The sequence below is a fragment of the Embiotoca jacksoni genome, unplaced genomic scaffold, assembly GCF_022577435.1.
Source record: "Embiotoca jacksoni isolate LCO1_2020_lvr unplaced genomic scaffold, fEmbJac1.0.p SCAF_89, whole genome shotgun sequence".
Lineage (NCBI taxonomy): Eukaryota > Metazoa > Chordata > Actinopteri > Embiotocidae > Embiotoca > Embiotoca jacksoni.
This window is the reverse complement of record NW_027185446.1, coordinates 910,988-931,522: the sequence shown is the minus strand read 5'-3', so window position 1 is coordinate 931,522 and position 20,535 is coordinate 910,988. Positions and strand designations below refer to the sequence as shown.

General features: G+C 41.6%; 2 protein-coding genes across 2 annotated transcripts in view; both read left to right on the top strand.

Moving 5' to 3' along the window:
* Positions 1-1,721: 1,721 nt before the first annotated feature.
* Positions 1,722-9,122, top strand: LOC138192551 (cytochrome P450 2F2-like). The gene is made up of 11 exons (XM_069140009.1): positions 1,722-1,907; positions 2,762-2,924; positions 4,622-4,774; positions 4,872-5,032; positions 5,664-5,732; positions 6,137-6,241; positions 6,952-7,090; positions 7,996-8,081; positions 8,385-8,486; positions 8,584-8,725; positions 8,822-9,122. The coding sequence occupies exons 1-11, from the start codon at positions 1,746-1,748 to the stop codon at positions 9,007-9,009; spliced, it is 1,470 nt and encodes a 489-aa protein (XP_068996110.1). The 5' UTR covers positions 1,722-1,745; the 3' UTR covers positions 9,010-9,122.
* Positions 9,123-13,573: 4,451 nt separating this feature from the next.
* Positions 13,574-20,535, top strand: part of hsf4 (heat shock transcription factor 4) — a 29,113-nt gene continuing 22,151 nt past the window's right edge. Inside the window, 3 exon segments of the mRNA XM_069140010.1 lie at positions 13,574-13,699; positions 15,348-15,456; positions 15,619-15,746. Of these exon segments, the coding sequence (XP_068996111.1) occupies positions 13,574-13,699; positions 15,348-15,456; positions 15,619-15,746 (363 nt within the window).

Genomic DNA, 20,535 nt, shown 5'->3' with positions numbered 1-20,535 from the left:
TAAAATATAAATATAAAATATAAAATGCACAGTATATACAGTATATACAGTACAGTATATATCTATATATATTATATACAAACAACCAAGAAACACAGTCAACAGTGTTATTGTTATGTGATGGATTTTGCCAGAGGTGAGTTATTGTACAGTCTAATTGCGGTTGGCAGGAATGATCTCCTGTATCTGTCCTTGTGACAGCGGAGCTGGAGGAGTCTTTTGGAGAAAGTGCTCCGCTGTCCCTGCAGCAGGTGGTGGAGAGGGTGGTCAGGATTATCCAATGTGGATAATAGTTTGTTCAGCGTCCTCCTCTCCACCACCTTTTCCAGACTATCCAGATTGTAGCCGATGATGGAGCCGGCCTTCTTAACCAGTTTGTTAAGTCTGTTGGTGTCACCGGCTCCAATGCTGCCCCCCCAGCAGACCACAGCGAAGTACAATGCACTGGCCACAACAGATGGTAGAACATCTCCAACATCTTGCTGCATACATTGAAGGATCGAAGTTTCCTCAAGAAAAAGAGTCAACTCATCCCCTTCTTGTAGACAGCGTTGATGTTGGTCTTCCAGTTCAGTCTGTTGTCGATAGACACACCCAGGTACTTGTACTCCTCAACCATGTCCACATCCTCTCCCAGACCTCTCAGCGGTTGTGGAGCCGTCATCTTCCTCCTGAAGTCGACCACCATCTCTCTGGTCTTGGCCACATTCAGGAGCAGGTGATTCCTTCCCGCCCACTCCACAAAGTCCTCCACTACTGCCCTGTACTCATCCTCCCGTCCATCCTTGAAACATCCTACCACTGCAGAGTCATCAGAGAACTTGTGCAGATGGCAGGACTCTGAGTTGTACTGGAAGTCAGTGGTGTATAAGGTGAACAGGAAGGGGGACAGAACATTTTAATACAAAAATCAAATCAACCAAAAATTAACAACCAAAGAAATAAAGAATGTGGGTCCAAACTGTAGTCAGGAAGGCTGGTGGAAAGTAAGATGTACAACAAATAAACACCACTGCAAACTATTTACCAGCACTACAATATGCTGAAACTTAAAGAACCTCAAACAAAACATGCATAAAGACTGCCACCATTTTTTTCTCCCTGGCAGCCCAACTGCAGTCACACTGGAAGGAAATGAAACAGAAAAACAGTCCAAACAATTTTGTATTAAAACAAACTGAAACCTAACAAATGGTGGAAAAAGAACAGTCGCTGGCTTCTCTTAGAAGTAGCCGGTAAAAGAACTAAGGAAACAAACAAACAAATTAATATACAAAAGAAACTTTACAAACACATTTTACAAACTATATGCAGAGTGGAAACAAAGCCCTTCCCCTCAGTTGGAAACATGCAGGTGCCTGAAGACTATTTATATGAAAAAAAAAGAAAAAAAAAGGCCAAGTTAATATCTTAAAAAGAACAATTGATTAACAGATCTTTTATTTTGTTTTAAAAGCTAAAAGACACAGTTCATCTTTATATCGGTTCACTACTAAAACCATGTTTTACAACAAATCTTTTAAAACAAAGGGAGCCTACAAAAATCACCACCAAGCCTCACTTCATAGCCTCTCTCCTCCCTTCCTGCCTGGGTCTTAGTGCTAGACTTGTATCTGCCCATCCACAAACCTTTAATACACAGAAACAAAGTACACAGCCAGAGGAGGCAGGGCTAAGAGCTGAGCTAACCTTTAATCCCAAAATCGAGCAGCTAACCTCTTCACTTCAGTCTGAGCTGTCCCACCATGTTTCTATCACTTGTCCTGCTGTGGGTCTGCATTTTCATTTTCATCCTTCAAGTCAAACCCCGGAGGACCAAGAATTTTCCACCAGGACCTGCTGTCCTGCCTGTATTGGGGACCATTTTGCACCTGGACCTAAAGGATCCCTTGATGGATTTAGAAAGGGTGAGAGAAATGCTGCAATAAATGTTGTTGCTCTTTAAATGATTTATATTGTTTTATTTAAAGTTCTTTTGTGCTTTATACTTCATGCAGGGATGGGTTACTCCACACCAACGCTACTTCTACTCTCTTTATGGGATTGCATAAAAAGTTGTTGTTTGTGTCCCTGCACACTTGGAGTGTACCCAACCAGTGTTGCAGGTCACACATCCAAACATGCACCTTAGGTCAGGTTACCTGGCGCCATGCTAGTGGCAGCCTGTTGCAGCAGCTCCCCCCCTGAGAGCCCCCCTGCTGTAGCGGAGAAATTTCCCCTCGGGGATTAATAGAGTACTATAAAATAAAAATAAAATAAAAAAAATATATACTTGATAAACTGACTTGATATGACAATATTTTTGATGAGATTTTTGCTGAGAGCTCAACATTATATAGGTGAAAGGTGTTACCTTTTAGGTGATCAATGCATGGAGAGGAGGAAAAGATATTTAACAGCAATATCTCTTTTTTGCGAATGTAAATGTAGTCAGTCTTTTGTTAAGCCACCTTCCGATTAGTGCGCAACCCAGTCTACCATCTGAGCCTCTGAGCAACAGCCTCCCTATAACAAGTAGGTAAACAAAAATCAAAACTAGTCATAAAACAAGGGACGGACGAGGGCGAAGCTTTACTTGAGGTAGAGTGCACCTTGTAAATTTGACTCTACAGTCAGCAGTAATTGTGCTCTGATGTGTCTGCTTTTGTCATTGTCACCTGGCAGAATAATAAACACTCAACTGAACTAAGTTGGCAAATATTTCTAACCCTTTTAAAAATTAAAGTAAACATACATTTGTGTCAAACTTGTTCCCTTCTAGCTGAGGAAGACTTATGGGAATGTCTACAGTCTTTTCTTTGGCAAAAAACCAGCTGTCGTCATCAATGGGGTGAAGGCCATGAAGGAGGCGATGGTGATCAAGGCGACAGATTTTGCCGGACGACCGCATGACCTGTTTATTAATGATGTCACCCAAAGGAAAGGTAGAGTAAATATTTAATGTTTTTGGATGAATAATGAAACAGTCTCAGTACATGTGCCATTGATAGGTCTGTGTCTCTTTCTGCATTGACTGGATTCAGGAATCAGACAGTACCCAGTATTACCTTAGCACAAGTTTGGCCATAATGCATTTGAATTCTGACCTTAGCTTTGAAGCATATTAGAAATGCCACCAAAGGCTTAAATTATTAGAATTAGTCAAATTAATTATTTCTAAGGTGAGAACATTTCTCTCTCAGGGTGACACAGAAAAACCAATCCATATTTCTATGACCTCTATGCTTGACTATTGACTTATATTGGCCTCTTGTTTGGTCTTCACAACTTGTTCAACAGCCCAAGTACGAAGAACAGACATAGAGCACATATAACCCCAATTTTAGAAACCTTGCACTGGTTAGCTGTCAGTTTCTATATTATTTTGAATCACTGGATAGCCTGGCTCCGACTGGCTTCCTGGTTATGCAAAGGAGCATCATCATTTATTGGCTAATTGACATTTTTGGGTGTTAGGCATTAGTTTTTATAACTTTTTATACATTGTTTTGAATTTATTTCATGGGTTGGGGTTATTGTTAGAGGAACTGATACAATACACTTATAGGGACATCAAACAGGATGCACAGGATTAACATTTAGTAGGCCAAATTGTAACGGACCTATAGAACTGACTGACTGACTGACTGACTGGCTAACTGACAGATTGACTTGTGCGAACATTATTTCCCTTTTTGGAGTGGATTATATGTGTTTTTGCCATATTTGGTTTTTTCTTGGACATATCTTGAAGTGGACTCTTTTTGTTGGTGTTTCTCCTTTTTATTTTTTTCTCATGGAACTAATATTTTTTCGTCTCTTCTCTTAGGAAAATAAAAGAGACTCATTGGCAAGAACGGGGCATCTCCTGTGGTGTGTTGTCATTGCTAAGGATTTAAAGATGTCTATTTTTGTTGTTGGTACTTTTCTGTTGAAAGGTCTTTTTAGGTTGTGTGAGAGTAATGTGGGTTATTGTTCATACCTCCTTTGTGTTGGTTCTCCCTAGCTGGCACCCCAGAACTAAGAATACACAAAATGTAACATTAAGGCGTCACAAAATCTAGTCTGGTATTACTGGACCCAAATTCACTGTGTGAATATTTAGGTCTGGCCATTCTCCATTGTGTATTGTTTCCAGTCATAGCATCCTACTAGGCATAGACTTAAATTGAATTAAGAAATTATTGGAGCAGTTTTTCACAAATTCGCATTTACCACCATACACTGTATGTTGCGCACCAAAACCTTACCACTGTCACCATTGTTGGAGCCACTGGCGTCAGTTAGCCACCCTGACTGATCACTAATTTGTCCGGCCTTTGGAGAGGCTGAGCAAACCTTAAAGGGAACAAGGCAAAGCCAAATGCCCTATCTATATATAAAGGTATTCGTTAATCTGCCCCATGATTTGGATCTACTCCAAACTTTAATGGTTTCTTTGTTGGCCGAAGCTACACCCTACCATCAAGTTTCATAAAAATTTGGCAGGTACTTTTTCCCTAATCTTGCTGACAAACAGGAAAACAAACAAATCAAAAACAGTAATAAAACAGTCGAGAAAGGTTGATGAGCTCTGGTACAGAGTAGTGATGAGTTACATGAGTTAATTCCTAAACTGTTTGTGTTTCTACACCTTTCGTAGGCGTAATTACGGTAGATTATGGCTCCATCTGGAGGGAGCATCGTCGCTTTGCTCTGATGACCCTGAGGAACTTTGGTCTGGGGAAGAATTCAATGGAGGACAGAATTCATGGAGAGATTCAGTACACCATTGAAACACTGGAAAACAGCATTGGTACGTCAACTGTGGGTCCATACAACTCAATTTTGCGTTGTGCTATCGTTTCTGTACAACACTGTGTCACACTGTATTTTATTAATGTCTTTTACAGGCAAAACCCTGAGTCCTGGAGTTATATTTCATAAAGCAGCGTTCAACATCATCTGCCAGGTTCTGTTTGGTACACGCTTCGAGTATGACGAAGAGTTCATGACAGTGGTTGTTGATTGCATCACTGAGATTTTGAAGATAGCCAATGGACCGTGGGCTATGGTGAGTTAAAGCATGTTTCTTCTGTAGAAAATCTGACTCAGACATGTCCTCAAGGCTAAAAGTCTATAGCCATGCTAGCAGTTCTGAGGCTGGTTTAAGACAGATGCTGACATGTTTGCAACAACAATACCAACATGCAGAGGTTCTGCAGGTACAACATCATATCCACCATGTTAGTTTAGCATGCTAATTTTTGATAAGTAGTCCTATACAAAAAGTACAGCTCAGGCTGTGTGATGAAAAGTAGGTAGATCAGCAAAGTCAGTCAGATTCATTGTGTGCATATCATGAATGTCTTCACAAAATGTCTTGACGCTCCTAGACCAAAGTGACAAACAGAGCAACCTCAGCTTTTTCAACACTTGTGCAACTGCATTAGCTGTGAATATTTTGCTGTCTGTGTATTTGTCAGTTGAACAATCTGAGCCAGAAACTCTGCAGACGTTCTTCGCCTTGCCTCGAACAATTTTGCCCTGTAAATGAACTTTGATAGGAATTATCTCCAGCTGTTTCTTTATATGGTTTTCTTTTTCACCATTTGAATAAAATATTGTTTTTGGAGTAATTATATTGAGGGAAGCAGTATCCGCATGTTTGGATCCAAAAACACAAGATTTATCTCTCTTTACAGCTGTATGACACTCTTCCCATAATTCGTAACCTGCCACTGCCCTTCAGCAAGGCCTTTAATGGAATGGAGGTAATGTGGAAAATCACACTAAACACACACGCATACAAGGCTCTAAACATTTCATAGGATATGGTGACTTATGTTGGCCTCTATGACAATTCCAGGGTTAATTCCCCTGAAAACACCAATGAAATATTCATTCTGGCTTTCTCTCCCAGAACTGCCCTCTCTTTTGTCTTAGCTAATGCAGTTTTAGATTTCTGTAATTTAAAAATTTAGATTGATTGCATTGCACCTACATAAGTGGAAGTCATCTTTGGTAAAAAGGGATCTCCATGGAGAATTGCCATGCTTACCCTTGAAGCCTTTACTTTTTGTCTTGATGTCTTTATGTTTTAAGTAAAGCACTTTGAATTTCCTTGTTGTTGAAATGTGCTGTGCAAATAAACTTCTCTCGCCCGGTGTTTTTCTAGATTTGTAGGAAACAAACGATTCGTTTGGTGACTGAACACAAGAAGACCAGAGTCCCTGGAGAGCCACGAGACTTTGTTGACTGCTATCTGGATGAACTGGATAAGGTGTGTGTTTGTGTATAGTTGTGTGTAAAGATTCAACTTACTATCTTAGATTTAGCATTATGTTGTACATGGGTATGGGTTGTGTTTAAAATAATTATCAGTCCCTCCAGGAGGTTTTTTTGTGATTGTTTTGATTAAAAATGTTTGATTTTGTGGTGGATTTTCTGAAAAATTGCGACGTAATTTACAAAGTTTTATATTAGTTTTTTGTGGAAAATTGGCAGAATTAGAAAAAATTGCAAGTTTAGAAAGAAAAATGCGATTTTGTTATGCCTTACCTGATAAAGGAATAAATATGTAATCACTTCCTTTGATAATAAACATTTAATTAGATCATTTTAATGTGAAGACCACATTTCCCACAAACCCCGTCACTTCCTGTTTCTCCTCTTGTTCCGGTGAACAAAGTTTTATTTAGTGATGAAAACAAGAGCAGTGCCTTTCTGACTGGAAATGAGGAGTTATTGTTGTTTATAGAGTGAGTTTTGTTTGAAAAGACTTACTTTATGTTGTTAATACTTTCAGCACAGATTCTGATGACAATGTTTTTTGGGGAAAAAATCATGGGAATTAAAAAAAATTGCAAGCTCTTGCAGATATTGCGGAGTTTGTTTGAATTTGCGGAAATTATTGCAATTGCAAGATTTCCTAGAGGGATCAAATTATAACAACTTCCTGATTTGAATTTTTTATCACTCCACTCTGTGTAGAGAGGCGATGATGGTTCTTCATTTTCAGAAGAGCAACTCATCATGTACACTTTAGATCTTCACTTTGCCGGGACCGACACAACCTCCAACACCCTGCTTACTGGTTTTCTTTACCTCATGAGCTACCCACACATACAAGGTATGCCTGCATGAGTTTCTGTCTTTTACTCTGTAGGTGTATAAATATGAACACTGTTCATAGTCTGACAGCCCCATTTTCCTGCAGCACAAGTCACCCCAGGAAATCTCTATGGGTACCCTACATAACTCCTCCATAATTTTTGTAGATGAAACACCTGATCCCCGCACAATATAAAACCTGTGTTGCTCCTCCTTAATCTAAGGTTTAACCGTTGCCTTGGAGTCTCTTTCCCAGAGGGCACTTTGACATGCCACAGTCGGAAACACACAGGTGTAACTAATCAACCAAGTATCATGGCAAAAGATTAACTCTGCCCTCTCGCGGACTCAAACTCCATTTTCCCGTTGAAAGTCTAATGAACCAAACTGAGCCACCACTCCTGCCTCCTTACATGGATTTAAAAAGCCTTTGTACTTTGTCGCCTTACTTCCATCGCATGAAGACACCAGATGTGTCAAACTCAAGCCTTCCTTTCGTGGACGGGCCCGTGATACCAGACTGAAATATAGACCGGGAAAGTCAGCGAAAGTAAGAATGTATTTCTTGGACACATTTGAAGGCTTTCAAAATGGGACAGACTTGTCGCACCCCTGTGACACAATCTATCTTCAAATGCAACCTTCAAATGATGCAACCTCTGAATTGGGACACAATTCAAGTGTCACTTGCCCCACCATGTGTTAAAGAAGGCTCCACTTTATTTATATGTGCCACAAAGCCATGATCCCACACTAGGACTTTACCAGGAACCTGACCGTAACGCATTATTACCGATGTTACTTTTTGTTCAATACATTGTTGTTTCATGACCTTTCCCCCTCTCAATTGTGTTTTGTAATTATTGTATTAACTTGTATTGTGAAATGGTGAACACATCGTGTGAAGTTGTCTCGCCCCGTCAGAACGATGTCAGCAGGAGATCAACCAGGTGTTGGAAGGGAAGGATCAGGCCAATTTTGAGGACAGACACAAAATGCCCTACATGCAGGTACTGTACACCATCTGACAGAGTTTTCAAAAAATCACTTCAATTGATTGTGTACCCCTGGATCTGAGTGACATGTATGTTAGAACATGACACGAAGTTGGCTAAAGGGAAGAGATCTTATCCAGTAAATCTGGACTTGGGAATTCATTGTAACGACTGTCTTCAAGTCACATTTATTTTTTGTCTGGTCATCAACATTTTGTTTGCTGTTATCTTTGATGCAGCTTTATTGGTCTACATTGTTTACTGTCTGCTCCAGGTCAGATGAAGCTTGAAACGATGTTTAAATCTGTCTTCATCCAGGCTGTGATTCATGAAGTGCAGAGGGTCGCCAACACCGTCCCACTCAGTGTCTTCCACTGCACGACTAAAGACACAGAGCTTATGGGATATTCCATCCCCAAGGTGAGGAGCAACTGGTTAAATATATTTTAGTGACAGAGGCAACAAAGGGAAATGCCTCTTTTATTGCTTTTGACATTTTGGTTACTTTTGTTTTCAGGGTACAATGATCATCCAGAACTTGACCTCACTGCACAACGAGGAAGGACAGTGGAAATTCCCTCATGAATTCAACCCTGAAAACTTCCTCAATGACCAGGGAGAGTTTGTTAAACCAGAGGCCTTCATGCCTTTCTCTGCAGGTGCATTATAACCGTTTCCTACTCAGAGTGGCATGCACACACACTGTAAGTGAGGTCAATTGGTCATAGACTTTAAGGTCTGTTTCCATGTCTCAGGTCCTCGGATGTGTCTCGGCGAGGGTCTGGCTCGTATGGAGCTCTTCCTCATCATGGTGACTCTGCTGAGGAAGTTTAAGTTCATCTGGCCTGAGGATGCAGGAGAGCCAGACTTCACTCCAGTCTTTGGAATCACAACAACTCCCAAACCGTATCGCATGAAGGTGGAACTCAGGTTGATACAGTGAGGTGGTTTGCAGGAATGCATTAATATGTGAAACTGAACCAAACCTTAACCCCAGTATTGTCACATCATAGGTTCACATACTGTTCCCTCTCAATAAATAAGTTACCAAGTGTACTAATCATTTGTTTAATTTGGGCCTCTTGAGATGGTTTGGGCATGTGATTTTGATGCCTTTTCGGTGCCTTCCAGTGGAGGTTTTCCTGGTACGTCCAACCGGTACGACACCTTGGGGTAGACTCAGAACATGCTGGAGGGATTATATATCTCATCTGGCCTGGGAACGCCTTAGGATCCCCCAGCAGGAGTTGGAAGATGTTGCTGGACAGGGGGAGGACTGGGGTATTATGCAAATAAGCAAAAGAAGGTGGAGGAATGAATGGACTGACGGACAGATGCATGGATGGATGGATGCATGGATGGTCTGATGAATGATGGATGGATGGATGGTCTGATGGATGATTGATGGGGAAAAAGGATTTGTCTCTTCCTCTTGTTTGCATTGTGGCTTCGGAAAGTCTCCTGTCCGAAAAGTTTCCTTTGTTGTCTGTCTTATTTGCAAGTGATTCTTTCCGCATCTAATTGACGACTCCCTGGTGTCCTTATCTTGTGACCTACAACCAACGCTGTATTACCACACAAAAGCAGATACAAAGGGAATGGGGGTGACTGTCAACTGTTTGTCCACTGTTTGTCAACTGTATAAAAGCTGCCCTGAGAGAAAAGAAGGAGTGTGCAGGGGAGAACGGAAAGACGAGGACGGATGAGACAAGGACTGCTGGGGAAGGCAGGCTGGGGAGAGCCCGGCTGGGGCGAACCCTGCTGAAGAGGGGGAGAACGGAAGACGAGGACGGCGGAGCAGAGGACTGCTGGGGAACCCAGGCTGGGTAGAGCCCGGCTGGGGCGACAACTGCTGGAGGACTGCTGGAAAGCCCTGCTGGAGGACTGCTAGACAGCCATGCTGGAGAACTGCTGGGGAGAGCCCTGCTGTAGAGAATTGCTGGGGGGAGCAATGCTGGACACCTCTCTTTGAGGGTGCATGTAGTTGCTCCTTCTTGCAAGAATAAAATGTCCGATGTGTTTGATTTTGAACCAAGCCTCTTGAGTAATTTTTCTAACATAATTGGTCCTTTAAGCCGGATCCCAACATCTCCTCCTCTCTCTGGACACAGCCTGAAACCGTGCACGGGAGAGTCTGGGACTCCTGAGGAAAGACCTCCTGCTGTTTCTTTATCGAAGCAGTTTGGACATTGGTGAGACCAGGACTGACTGGAGAGAGGACGAGTGACGGGATCCTAGAACAAGGCTGATTCACCATCAAAACATCGGGCACCCGAGGTAAGACAACTTCTTTTGTTGTTGTTTTGATCTAAAGAGTCTGAGTAGACTAGGTAAACTAAAGAGTCTTGAGTAGACTAGACTAAAAGTCGCATAAACTAAAAAAAAAAGGTCAGCGACCTACAGGTAACTAAGTCGGGGACTTAGGAAATAGGTCAGGGACCTACAGGTAACCAAGTCAGGGACTTCGGAAATAGGTCAGGGACCTACAGGTAACTAAGTCGGGGACTTAGGAAATAGGTCAGGGACCTACAGGTAACCAAGTCAGGGACTTTGGAAATAGGTCAGGGACCTACAGCGAACTATAAGAATAAATAATAGATACCGTGAGTGTCTTACAGTGTAAAGGAAGGCTGAAGCCTAACGGTACACTGTATAAAGACCAGTTGCTCAGGTGAACTCCATACAAACTGGTTGGCTCACAGAAAGAAAAATGGGGACATGCTGTATTAAGATCGAATAGATACCTCTGGAGGGAGACGTAAAATGCATGCACTCAAAAGGCGCGGATAACATAAAATATTTGAAAAAAATGGGAAAAGAAACACGGATTCAAGGGAAAACTAACAGCGACAGCATGTAGAAGGCAAGCTGATACTCCCAAAAAAGTTTATATAGATATGTGGCCCTTTTGAGCCATGGGGTAAACCATGGCTCAACAGGAGGGATGGTGTCTATAATAAACTAAGCCGGCATTCCCCTGTGGCAAACTACTAAAAAAACTTTTTCGGATTGCTGAACGGACCTGAATACACCTCAGCCATTGCAGAAGGATGAGACCTTTGCCTGAACCACATCGCACAGACATACCAGATTAAGTAAGCCGGCATTCCCCTGTGGTGAAGTCTGGCTACAAAGGGAGGTGATACCGATAGGGGTGCTTGTCTCACACCAGTGAAGAAACTAACAACACCTAGGCGATTTAGTTTCTGGTGAGCTTATTTTTGTTATATCTGTGGACAGACAGTACAGCTAAAATGGCTCCGGACAGCATCACATGGCATCCATTCAGGAGGATAGGACCCTGCGGCCTGACAGCGATGACTGAAACACCACGCCCTTATGCAACAACAACAATTGTGATTAATATGATTTTCCTCATGATGATTCTTTTGTTTTTTTCCTTTTTTATGTTATACTTTGTATAAACAGGAGGGATATGACGGGGGAAAAGGAATTGTTTCTTCCTCTTGTTTGCATTGTGGCTTCGGAAAGTCTCTTGTCCGAAAAGTTTCCTTTGTTGTCTGTCTTATTTGCAAGTGATTCTTTCCGCATCTAATTGACGACTCCCTGGTGTCCTTATCTTGTGACCTACAACCAACGCTGTATTACCACACAAAAGCAGATACAAAGGGAATGGGGGTGACTGTCAACTGTTTGTCAACTGTATAAAAGCTGCCCTGAGAGAAAAGAAGGACTGTGCAGGGGAGAACGGAAAGATGAGGATGGGTGAGACAAGGACTGCTGGGGAAGCCAGGCTGGGGAGAGCCCGGCTGGGGAGAGAACTGCTGGAGGACTGCTGGAAAGCTATGCTGGAGGACTGCTGGATGGATGGACGGACGGACGGATGAATGACGGATGGACGGTCTGATGAATGACGGATGGACGGTCTGATGAATGATGGATGGACGGTCTGATGAATGATGGACGGATGGAGGTCTTCTTTGCTCCTCAGAAGAACTGCCAGATAGGTCATGACATAAAAATTAATGTCTTGGATCTCTATGCTGTTCTTTTCTCTGCTCTCCTTTCACTAAAACCTCTGAGCCTGTTTCTGTCTGAAGTTTTTTTTTTCCCTTTAAAGCAAAGTTTTTCCTTCCTAGCTAATGTGGGAATTGTTGAGTTGTTGGGTTCTGTATATAATATTGTAAAGTTCTGCTGTAAGGACTTTAATGTGTTAAGTGCCATGAAATAACCTGTGTTGTGATATTGCGCTTTATAAATAAAATTGAATTGAATTCAAATTCCACATTACAGAGGTCACCCTGACACAAGGATTACTGATGTATGTCAGAAGGGCTCTTTTATGGCAACAAACCGGCAGAAAATTAGGACTGATTCCACATTGCCACTCAGCTCTACAAAACATTTAGGGTCTTTCGACTTATTGTTTTGGTTTCACATCCCGCAGTTTTACTGTTTGGTCTCATTAAGGTCAAAACCTTAAAATATCTTATCATCATGAGAAACCAGTGCTTAAGCACACAGATACAGTGTTAGCATGGAGAAAAAAGGTCACAAATAAAAGAAATCCGATGAAATGATCAATTTAATGTTCAACACATCTAATTTAAGGCATTTTCACTCCAGAACATCCGGACTAAGATTAGTGTTTTTACTACATTGTACGAGATGTTAGATGTTGATAATTGTGGCGTACAAGAGGAAAACATGACCTGATGGTGGCGGCAAAATACAATTTTCTTTAGTCATCAAAAGTGCAAGGATGGATTTTCCCACACAACCTTTAACATCACGCAAGAACATGTTTGTTTGCAACTGTATCCGGTTCTTAAAAAGTAGGTCAGTACGAACAGTAAAACATCACATTTACATTAAATCGTGTCTTTTCTGCGTGAAATACTCTGAACTTTGGGCTGTTCAGTTTGACCAGGAGCCCTTTGATGGTGGAGCACTGGTCTATTATTGAAGCTTTTGTGTGGATGCTGTATTGTTTACTGGGCGGTCTCTTGATTGTCAGCGGGAGGCCAGGGGTGAGGGGCTGTGGGGGTGGGCTTGAATTGTGCATGTGTGTGTGTGTGTGTGTGAGAGAGAGTGTGTGTGTGTGTGTGCTGACATGGACCTTCTGCAATGACATTCAGTTGGATGACTGGTGGTGGCACCAAGGACAGAGAGTGGAGAGCCAAAGAGAGGAAGAGACTGAAGGTGCCATGAAGAGCGACTAAACAAAAAAGTCTAGAGAAGATAAACAATTGCAAAGAAAAACCAAAGAAGAAGAGATAAAGTGTGACAAACGAGGACATCGAATGACGAACACAGATAAACGGACCGACTGAAATGGAATCAAAGAGGCTGAGACAAACTTGGGATTATCAGTAACAGATCACAGAAGTGGACAAACATGGACTAGTCTGCAGGCCTGCACGCACATACCCAAACATACACACACTCAAACACACACACACACACACACACACACACACACACACACACACACACACACACATTTGGTCTCCTGTAGCGAGTCTGGGCAGTGGACAGGTGTCAGAATGCAGGAGTCTCCAGGTGCCGTTGGTGTAGACGGCAGCTACGCCAGTAACGTTCCCGCCTTTCTCACCAAGCTGTGGACGCTGGTGGAGGACCCCGAAACCAATCACCTGATCTGCTGGAGCGCCGTGAGTCTGTCTTTCCAACACACAGTGCACAATGCTGTAGTGAATGTAGTTATTCTGAGAGTTTTATTTGCGGTGCAGCATAGAGTCCCTTTCAAAGGGTCACGAGAGAAATCAGGAGAGGCGTAAGAAGAAAGAGGAGGAAAAATCTCTATTCATTTTTTCAAACTATGCCCAAGTCTTCTCTTTTAATATTGGATCATTTTACGTCTTTGGGCATGGAACAGTTATTTAATGAACCCATTTAGAACCCAGCTTAGAAGTAGAATTACCTTTTGGTGGAAGTGCTAACAGCTCATCGACACTTGAAATATGACTCAGGGCCTCAACTATATTTTCATATTTTTCTATTTTTGATAAGTGGTCTGAAAAAGGGTCTGAAATCCTCCTCTGGAGTGATCCTTTGAACTTGTTGTATTTAACTGCTTGTTTTAATCCAATCTGGAGCGGTCTGTGCATTAATTAAATATTCTAACAGCACCACTTTAAAACTGTTGTTGTTCAGGGTTCATACAGTTTAAAAATGGTTCATTAAATCATTTTGTTTTTGATATCTGGTGCTTTATTTTTGACGTTTGATTCAAAGATAAGTGGCTAATTTTAAAATTCACTTTCATTGTGACACAAATTGTTGGTAAACTCAGTGCCGACGGTAAAATAAGATAGTTACATCAAAGTTGTTGTTTTTTATGTGAAGAGAATTGGAATGGCATAGTTGATACGATAAAACAGAAACTTTATCTTGAACTGAATTTGTTTCCTTTATTTTTCTTGAGTTGTGAACTGCATCATTGATGTGTGACACACAGACGAGCCTGCACAGCTTCTCTGTTCTCCGTCAGAGGGACACAAACACACAAACAGATGCCGTCCAGTCCCATGATATCTGTAGTGAGAGCAGCCTCAGTTGTTATCAGATTCATCAGATCCACAACTGTTTTCACAGCAGAGCTGAGCTACTGCAGCTGCTTAGTAAGGCTGAGAGAGAGATCATGACTCATCACTGACAGACGGAAAGAGTCCGTTTGATTGGCTGACTGAAAAGAATTTGCACTGTGGGGAAAATATACTAACTCCTCGCAAAGCTCCTGTCATTATTCAAGTAACTTTATTTAACATGCCTTATCCGTCTCTGCTGCAGTGACAGGTGATGACACGTATTCACGACAGTTATGTTGCACATCATCTGAGAAACTGGAAGTTTAAGAAATCCAGAAAAGACTAAAATAAACACAAAATGTCTCCAAACAGGTCGTGCAGAATAATCTGTAATCTGCAAAACAGTGTTGGAAAGGCCCAGCATTTCCTTTTATATTCACATGCATATTATTATTGCTCATCATGTGCATTAGGTATATTATTTTATTTGTTTTGGTGCTATTAAGAGATGATGTTTATTGAATGAATTGACAAGCTTTTTAAATAGACAGACTGAATCTGATGGCAGATTGAGATAAACAGCTGCTGTCTCCTCAGTTTTCTGCAGCAGCTCTGCGATCTTTGGAGCACTTGGAAGCTCATTTCATCCTCCTTTGAACAGAATATATATATATGGTTGATATCCAGGCTGATTCTGAGGAGTTCATAACACAATGCATCAGTCACTGAACAGTTTGTAATTCCACATTCCTGAGTGTGTTTTCTGTTTCAGACTGGGACGAGCTTTCATGTGTTTGACCAGGGACGCTTCGCCAAGGAAGTTCTGCCAAAGTACTTTAAACACAACAACATGGCGAGCTTCGTCCGACAGCTCAACATGTGTGAGTACATTCTCCTCTTCTCTCCTTCACTCTCTTCTCCCAACGACAGAATTTATGATGTCTTCTTGTGTGTGTGTGTGTGTGTGTGTGTGTGTGTGTGTGTGTGTGTGTGTGTGTGTGTGTGTGTGTGTGTGTGTGTGTGTGTGTGTGTGTGTTTTACAGACGGTTTCCGTAAGGTGGTGAACATCGAGCAGAGTGGCCTGGTGAAGCCTGAGAGAGACGACACAGAGTTCCAACATCTGTACTTCCTCCAGGGTCATGAGCACATGCTGGAACACATCAAGAGGAAGGTACGACGCACGGGAAGACATCTCAAAGACAAACTGAGTTCCTTAGGATGTAGATAGAATAGACATGTTTGTAATTGGATGAAGTGCTCATGTAACTCTACTGTAACCCACACTGGATTTATTTTATTTCACACATTAAGGACATCAACCTTCCCGGGATAACGAAGTTCCTAAGCCAGTAAAGATTAGGATGTTTTAGCTGAGATTTCGTTTTTCAGTGCACATGCAGGAAGCATATTTATCCATGCATGCACCCATCCATTATCTATAAAGGGAGGCCGGGGCCAGCTGACATTGGGCCAACATGCTGCATAGGTCGCCAGTCCAGTGCAGAGCTAACACTGAAAAACAGAAAACCATCCACACTCACATTCACACCCACAGACAACACACATATCTTTGGACTGTTGGAGGAAACCGGGGATGTAGTCCTAAATCACACATTCACAAACAACACTAAGGTCATTATGTTTGTATCTGCACAAAGCTAATCTAAGCAGAGATCCAAGAGGCTTTTTTCTGCGCTTGCATCGAGTTGCTATTTTTGTGGTTCAACATGAATCTGACTGCGAACAGATGGGTGAATGGCATGTCAATAAAGATGCACTCGTGCAGAGCAATTTTGGTGTCATTGTTGAGGTGAAATCACGTTTGCTTTACCACCAACTCAAACCAGGTCTAAAAGCAGCGTAGCCGACCAAGTGCTGTTTTCGTGGCTTCGGTCCAGTTAATGATAACAGGAAAGTTTGAGTGCAACTTTGTGATTCAGTGAACCATATAAAAAATGAAGCTGACTCTTGTCTATTGAATTGGATATTAACACAAAACATCAGTTTATTTATTAACAACACAAAATCAGTTTGTTTATCAACAAACATCAGTTTATTTATTAACACACATCAGTTTATTTATTAACACCACAACATCCATTTATTTATTGACACCACAACATCAGTTTATTTATTAACACACAACATCAGTTTATCTATTAATACCACATCAGTTTATTTATTAACACCAAAACATTAGTTTATTTATAAACAAACAACATTAGTTTATTTATTAACAAACAACATCAGTTTATTTATTAACATGCAACATCAGTTTATTTATTAACACACATCAGTTTATTTATTAACACCACATCAGTTTATTTATTAACACCACATCAGTTTATTTGTTAACACCAAAATATTAGTTTTATTTATTGACAAACAACATCAGTTTATTTATTAACATGCAACATCAGTTATTTTATTAACATGCAACATTAGTTTATTTATTAACACAGCATCAGTTTATTTATTAACAACACATCAGCTTATTTATTAACACACATCAGTTTATTTATTAACATGCAACATCAGTTTATTTATTGACAACATCAATTCATTTATTAAAACCACATCAGTTTATTTATTAACACCATATAAGTTTATTTATTAACACCACATCAGTTTATTTATTAATTCAATTCAATTCAATTTTATTTATATAGCGCTAAATCACAACACAGCTTATTTCATGGCACTTAACATATTAAAGTCTTTACAGCAGAACTTTACAGCACTATACAGAGAAACCCAACAATTCAACAATTTCCACATAAGCTAGGAGGGAAAAAAACTCCTCTTTAAGGGAGAAAAACCTCCAACAGAGGGAAGAAAAACTCCCTTTAACAGGAAGAAACCTCTGACAGAACCAGACTCAGAGGTGGGCGGAGCATCTGTTAACAGAACCAGGATCAGAGGTGGGCGGAGCATCTGTTAACAGAACCAGGCTCAGAGGTGGGCGGAGCATCTGCCTCGACCGGTAGGGATGAGGGGAGAGCAGAGAGAGAAAAGGACAGCATAGAGCAGGGGTATTCAACTAAAATTTAAAGAGGTCCAGTTAGAGAAAATGTCTTGAAGCAAAGGTCCGGAAGATCATGATGTCTAACTATTTAGTGTGATATATATTTAAGTAGCCTAGTAGTTTTATCAACATCTGTATGTAATCAATACCTGACTGTCAAATCAAATGAATTCAGTACAATTCAAAAACTTTTTGACAATATTTATTTATATTTATTGTCATGTAACAGAACTGAACATATATGTATGACTGCAGATGTGTATAATGTTCCATCATTAACTAAATAAAAGTAGGGCTGCATTTCAAAATAAGAGAAAATAAATAAAATGTGAAAATTGTGCACATTCAAATAAAGTGTTTAACTTCAGAAAAACAAAATAAAGGGAGGAAAAGCTTGAATTTCCCTTTTTCTGTTTCACATTTTGACTCAAGTCTCAACCAATTTTACAGATAATAAATCTCAACACATCTTAACAATTGAACAGTTTTAGAGTATCACTCTCTTCCCCTCTTATATCCCACTGCGTCACTGTGTTGCTCAGTGAGAGAATTGAGCTCTAGCTTGTCCTGCCAGGATTTTAAAGCTGGGTTGGGTTAGGATTCGGGTTAGTAGGCTTGAATGGAGTCAGAGCCATTCTCATCCACATGTGGAGGAGCTCATTGGTGAGTCTGGATCCATATTTAGTTTTGATTGTGTTCATTGTGGAGAACGCTGCCTCACAGTTATATGTGGAGCCAAACATGGTCCAGATGTTGAGGGCTTCTTTCCTCAGACCTGGGAAAGCTGTCTCAGGGACCATTTGGAGCCAGAAAGTGGACGGGTCAGTGCTTACAAACTGCTCTTTCAGGCCCACATCTGCTTGGAGATCAACCAATTACATCTGGAGAGGCCCAGCATTGACCCATTTAAAGTGCTGTGTGACTTCCTTTGAGAACCCGCTGACATCTGTGATGAGAAATGGGTTCTGAAGGAACATGGTGAGCTGCTGTCCAAAGCTGAAGCTGTCAAAACGGTTGCTGAAGTTTACAATCAGCTTATCAATAAAGTCAACAAAAGAAGACATCTCTGTCCCTGAACCTGTCCCTGCACTGCTGGAAGTGTCCACAGTCTCCCTGCAGGTCTTCCTTCAACACCTCAAGTTTCCTCTGAAAGGAGCAGACAGCTGTCATCAGTTCACAAATTGAATTGTCCTCAAATTCAGTTCATTCAGATGTGAAGTGACATCAACCAAAAAGGCCACATTATCCATCTGTTCCTCATTTTCTAAAAAGAGAGAAAACTGTGTTGCCTTCTGACTTCCTAGCTCTTCAAAGAAGATGCTGCTTCCCTCCTGATGGACCAAAGCGTGCTAACACCCTGCCTTTGCTGAGCCATCTCACATTGTTGTGCAGCAAAAGATCATCAGCATTAGCATCAACTTCTCTGAGGAATTGCCTGAGCATGCGATGCTGGTAGGAAGAGGATGCCCTGAGAAAATGGATCATCTTCATCATTGTATTCATCACTTCAGCATGCTCATGTGACAGATTGATGAATGAATTCTCAGGATTGTCCTCTTTCAGTGTTGCTCCAGCTCCTTTCTCTCTCCATCATAGCAGCGGCTCCATCTGTAGTTATTGAAACCACTTGTTTCGGCTCTGTTCCTCTCTTTGTTAACATCTTAATGGCCAGGTAGATGTCTTCTCCTCTTGTCCTGGTCTGAAGGGGAGTGACACCTAACAGGTCTTCACACAACGCTTTCTGGTCTGTGTTGAAAAACCTGACATCCTCTAACGGCTGAGCATCGTCACACATGTCAGTGGACTCGTCCACAGCTCAGCCTCCACATGGTGCCTCATGCATGGCTTCATCTAGCTGGGTTAGCACGTCCTGACTTAATATTTCACTTCTCTTTGTGGCAGATGATGCTGACGTGGGTATTTGCTTTATTTTATCACAAAGCTCTTGTTCTGTTTTCCCTCAAGTTGTGTTTCAGCTGCTGCACTCATGCATTCTTTGACAACCCCTCCATCAGTAAATGGCTTTTTGTGTTGACCCAAAATCTAAGCAGCTCTGAGGGAACCCTCGTGAGCACGTTGTTGGGTGGATGTGTTGTTGGGTGGATGTGTGGCTCAGGATCTTGGTGGACTGGTCATATCGGGCTCTGAGACTGCTTATGTTCTGGGATCTCACCTCAGATTTGAGTGGGTATGTTTGTTCAAAACCTTTATGTTTTGTCTCATAATGGCGTTTCACATTGGCACTCTTAATGAGTGCCACGGTTTCTGAACACGAGACACACTGGTTTAGTGCTCCCAGTGGGAAGTGTGAACAGAAACGAGTCTGTCCTTTCCAGATTAAATGCTCTATTTTCGCTGTCCACTTTTCTTTTTTTGGAGAGCGCCATTTGTTCCTTCTTTTTCTCAACTTTCTCCGTCTCACTCGTCTTTTTCTCAACTTTCTCCGGGACAGTCATCTGTTTCGCTCCCTTTCTCCGGCTCAGTTTCTCTCCCTTTGTTTTCGCTTCATGTATCGCTATCTTTCTTTTCCTTTCTACCGTCTTTTCATGTGTAACTTGCCTCTCACTGTCATCTGTCTGCACTGTAGAGTCACAATGTTTATCGCCTGGAATGCACAGACTTGATTGGCTGAGTAGTATCACGCGGGATGGCTTAATTTGCATGCAATTGGTTTGTGCGTTTCCTCAGCCAATAAACCACTACCGTAAAGACTACAAAAGCTGCGCCGGTTAAATTAGAAGTGCCCCGTGAAGTTTTAAATTCTAAACTTCTGTTTTGGCTCTAGGTCCGGGTCCGTATGGGACGGCTTCTGGGTCCGGACCCGGACCGCGGTCCGCCTGTTAGTGACCTATGGCATAGAGATACAAGACATGAACTGTTGGTGGCGCCGACAATCACAGGGCAGAGACATGCCGCTCCATGACGGGACATCTGG